Source organism: Salvelinus alpinus, chromosome 1, assembly GCF_045679555.1.
Source record: "Salvelinus alpinus chromosome 1, SLU_Salpinus.1, whole genome shotgun sequence".
Taxonomy (NCBI): domain Eukaryota; kingdom Metazoa; phylum Chordata; class Actinopteri; order Salmoniformes; family Salmonidae; genus Salvelinus; species Salvelinus alpinus.
The window spans coordinates 110370780-110375379 of record NC_092086.1 but is presented as its reverse complement, the minus strand read 5'-3'; the positions used below and the strand labels follow the sequence as shown (position 1 = coordinate 110375379).

The 4600-nt window shown below is 50.0% G+C and overlaps 1 protein-coding gene across 1 annotated transcript; it reads right to left on the bottom strand.

The window, feature by feature from the left end:
- Positions 1-446: 446 nt before the first annotated feature.
- Positions 447-3125, bottom strand: LOC139568421 (uncharacterized). The gene is made up of 2 exons (XM_071390230.1): positions 2996-3125; positions 447-2069 (listed from the first exon to the last, which is right to left on the bottom strand). The coding sequence occupies exon 2, from the start codon at positions 1347-1349 to the stop codon at positions 600-602; it is 750 nt and encodes a 249-aa protein (XP_071246331.1). The 5' UTR covers positions 1350-2069; positions 2996-3125; the 3' UTR covers positions 447-599.
- Positions 3126-4600: the final 1475 nt, after the last annotated feature.

The window sequence follows — 4600 nt, the reverse complement described above, 5'->3', positions numbered from 1 at the left end:
GCGTACTTTTTATTCCAGGACTTTGTCTACCCAATCTGGTTCCGGTAAACTGACCCTTTGGGCTACATGTTGAAATTCAAACAGAAAGTTCTGAGTTAGGTCCCTCAAAGTGTCTGTTTTCTAAATCTATGAGGCGAGTCGAGACGAATACTGGAAACCCACTGAGAATCTACGTCACATCTCATCAAGATGTTAGCTAGAAACATATCATCCTCCTCACTGTCTCCTCCTGACCCCGGATCACACAGTAGTTGGATAAACCACACTTACGGTTTCCATTGGTACTTATTTGGTATTTACATAACAGAAGGTTATGTAATAGAAGGAAATTATGCAGTAATAACAAGTAATTAGAAATTGAATTACCTCGGGCTCAGCAGCCCCAGAAGGGTTAGTAACAGTACTCATATTGTAGTATTCTCTGAACAAATACTTGCAGCAATACATTTACATTACATTTAAGTCATTTAGCAGACGCTCTTATCCAGAGCGACTTACAAATTGGTGCATTCACCTAATGACATCCAGTGGAACAGCCACTTTACAATAGTGCATCTAAATCTTTTAAGGGGGGGGGGGGGGGGGGCAGAAGGATTGCTTTATCCTAGGTATTCCTTGAAGAGGTGGGGTTTCAGGTGTCTCCGGAAGGTGGTGATTGACTCCGCTGTCCTGGCGTCGTGAGGGAGTTTGTTCCACCATTGGGGTGCCAGAGCAGCGAACAGTTTTGACTGGGCTGAGCGGGAACTGTACTTCCTCAGTGGTAGGGAGGCGAGCAGGCCAGAGGTGGATGAACGCAGAGCCCTTGTTTGGGTGTAGGGCCTGATCAGAGCCTGAAGGTACTGAGGTGCCGTTCCCCTCACAGCTCCGTAGGCAAGCACCATGGTCTTGTAGCGGATGCGAGCTTCAACTGGAAGCCAGTGGAGAGAGCGGAGGAGCGGGGTGACGTGAGAGAACTTGGGAAGGTTGAACACCAGACGGGCTGCGGCGTTCTGGATGAGTTGTAGGGGTTTGATGGCACAGGCAGGGAGCCCAGCCAACAGCGAGTTGCAGTAATCCAGACGGGAGATGACAAGTGCCTGGATTAGGACCTGCGCCGCTTCCTGTGTGAGGCAGGGTCGTACTCTGCGGATGTTGTAGAGCATGAACCTACAGGAACGGGCCACCGCCTTGATGTTAGTTGAGAACGACAGGGTGTTGTCCAGGATCACGCCAAGGTTCTTAGCGCTCTGGGAGGAGGACACAATGGAGTTGTCAACCGTGATGGCGAGATCATGGAACGGGCAGTCCTTCCCCGGGAGGAAGAGCAGCTCCGTCTTGCCGAGGTTCAGCTTGAGGTGGTGATCCGTCATCCACACTGATATGTCTGCCAGACATGCAGAGATGCGATTCGCCACCTGGTCATCAGAAGGGGGAAAGGAGAAGATTAATTGTGTGTCGTCTGCATAGCAGTGATAGGAGAGACCATGTGAGGTTATGACAGAGCCAAGTGACTTGGTGTATAGCGAGAATAGGAGAGGGCCTAGAACAGAGCCCTGGGGGACACCAGTGGTGAGAGCGCGTGGTGAGGAGACAGATTCTCGCCACGCCACCTGGTAGGAGCGACCTGTCAGGTAGGACGCAATCCAAGCGTGGGCCGCGCCGGAGATGCCCAACTCGGAGAGGGTGGAGAGGAGGATCTGATGGTTCACAGTATCGAAGGCAGCCGATAGGTCTAGAAGGATGAGAGCAGAGGAGAGAGAGTTAGCTTTAGCAGTGCGGAGCGCCTCCGTGATACAGAGAAGAGCAGTCTCAGTTGAGTGACTAGTCTTGAAACCTGACTGATTTGGATCAAGAAGGTCATTCTGAGAGAGATAGCAGGAGAGCTGGCCAAGGACGGCACGTTCAAGAGTTTTGGAGAGAAAAGAAAGAAGGGATACTGGTCTGTAGTTGTTGACATCGGAGGGATCGAGTGTAGGTTTTTTCAGAAGGGGTGCAACTCTCGCTCTCTTGAAGACGGAAGGGACGTAGCCAGCGGTCAAGGATGAGTTGATGAGCGAGGTGAGGTAAGGGAGAAGGTCTCCGGAAATGGTCTGGAGAAGAGAGGAGGGGATAGGGTCAAGCGGGCAGGTTGTTGGGCGGCCGGCCGTCACAAGACGCGAGATTTCATCTGGAGAGAGAGGGGAGAAAGAGGTCAAAGCACAGGGTAGGGCAGTGTGAGCAGAACCAGCGGTGTCGTTTGACTTAGCAAACGAGGATCGGATGTCGTCGACCTTCTTTTCAAAATGGTTGACGAAGTCGTCTGCAGAGAGGGAGGAGGGGGGGGGAGGGGGAGGAGGATTCAGGAGGGAGGAGAAGGTGGCAAAGAGCTTCCTAGGGTTAGAGGCAGATGCTTGGAATTTAGAGTGGTAGAAAGTGGCTTTAGCAGCAGAGACAGAAGAGGAAAATGTAGAGAGGAGGGAGTGAAAGGATGCCAGGTCCGCAGGGAGGCGAGTTTTCCTCCATTTCCGCTCGGCTGCCCGGAGCCCTGTTCTGTGAGCTCGCAATGAGTCGTCGAGCCACGGAGCGGGAGGGGAGGACCGAGCCGGCCTGGAGGATAGGGGACATAGAGAGTCAAAGGATGCAGAAAGGGAGGAGAGGAGGGTTGAGGAGGCAGAATCAGGAGATAGGTTGGAGAAGGTTTGGGCAGAGGGAAGAGATGATAGGATGGAAGAGGAGAGAGTAGCGGGGGAGAGAGAATGAAGGTTGGGACGGCGCGATACCATCCGAGTAGGGGCAGTGTGGGAAGTGTTGGATGAGAGCGAGAGGGAAAAGGATACAAGGTAGTGGTCGGAGACTTGGAGGGGAGTTGCAATGAGGTTAGTGGAAGAACAGCATCTAGTAAAGATGAGGTCAAGCGTATTGCCTGCCTTGTGAGTAGGGGGGGAAGGTGAGAGGGTGAGGTCAAAAGAGGAGAGGAGTGGAAAGAAGGAGGCAGAGAGGAATGAGTCAAAGGTAGACATGGGGAGGTTAAAGTCACCCAGAACTGTGAGAGGTGAGCCGTCCTCAGGAAAGGAGCTTATCAAGGCATCAAGCTCATTGATGAACTCTCCAAGGGAACCTGGAGGGCGATAAATGATAAGGATGTTAAGCTTGAAAGGGCTGGTAACACACACACACACACGTACATCTAACCTTTTATTGGTTGTGTTTAGACTGGGCATTTAAGTGGATGGGGAGGGGTGTGTGTGTGTGTGTGTGTGTGTGTGTGTGTGTGTGTGTGTGTGTGTGTGTGTGTGTGTGTGTGTGTGTGTGTGTGTGTGTGTGTGTGTGTGTGTGTGTGTGTGTGTGTGTGTGTGTGTGTGTGTTTGCGTGCGTGCGTGAGTGCGTGCATGTTTTTTTCATCATACTCAGTTGCAGCGAGTGTTTATGTTCCTGTTAGCAATGAAATATTAGCCATATAAGGAAACAGTTTGTAAAAGCGCAACAATATGATGCAACAGCTGCTCTTGTCAGACCTATTGTGTCCAGTGTGCAGTCAGAATACCAAGTTCCTCAATACAAACATTAGCTGCACTTAAAACAAACTTTGGGACACATTTGGAACACACATTAGGACACACTTGGAACACAAATGTAGTGCACTAAGGGAATAGGGTGCACAGGGTCTGCAAATGTTTTCTGGGTAGGAGGTAGTAGTTAGGAGTTAGGATGTAGGAAGTAGGAGGCTCGGCTTGGAGCATAATGTCAGGAAGTCAGAGAATGGCCTGAGCTGCATGACTAACAACTGCATCAATACAACTGAGTCCCAAAGTGTGTTCCATGGCATTATAGGCATTATAAAGGGAATAGGGTACCATTTGGGACTACGACTTAACATTTCTTTTAAGTGCAGTCACAAAAACCATCAAGCGCTATGATGAAACTGGCTCTCATGAAGACCGCCACAGGAAAGGAAGACCCAGAGTCACCTCTGCTGCAGAGGATATGTTCATTAGAGTTACCAGCCTCAGAAATTGCAGCCCAAATAAATGCTCCACAGAGTTCAAGTAACAGACACATCTCAACATCAACTGTTCAGAGGAGACCGCGTGAATCAGGCCTTCATGGTCAAATTGCTGCAAAGAAACCGCTACTTAAGGACACCAATAAGAAGAAGAGACTTGCTTGGGTCAAGAAACACGAGCAATGGACATTAGACCAGTGGAAATCTGTCCATTGGTCTGATGAGTCCAAATTTGAGATTTTTGGTTCCAACCACCGTGTCTTTGTGAGACACAGAGTATGCTTCCCACCGTGAAGCATGGAGGAGGAGGTGTGATGGTGTGGGGGTGCTTTGCTGATGACACTGTCTGTGTTTTATTTAGAATTCAAGGCACACTTAACCAGCATGGCTACCACAGCATTCTGCAGCGATACCCCATCCCATCTAGTTTGCGCTAAGTGGGACTATCATTTGATTTTTCAACAGGACATTGACCCAAAACACACTTCCAGGCTGTGTTAGAGCTGTTTGACCAATGAAAGTGATGGTGCTGCATCAGATGACCTAGCCTCCATAATCACCCGACCTCAACCCAATTGAGATAGTTTGGGATGAGTTGGACCACAGGGTGAAGGAAAAACAGCCAACAAGTGCTCAACA

What these genes read in the sequence shown, in the direction of transcription:
- LOC139568421 (XM_071390230.1), bottom strand. Translation starts at nt 1,349, where the DNA reads ATGACGGATCACCACCTCAAGCTGAACCTCGGCAAGACGGAGCTGCTC.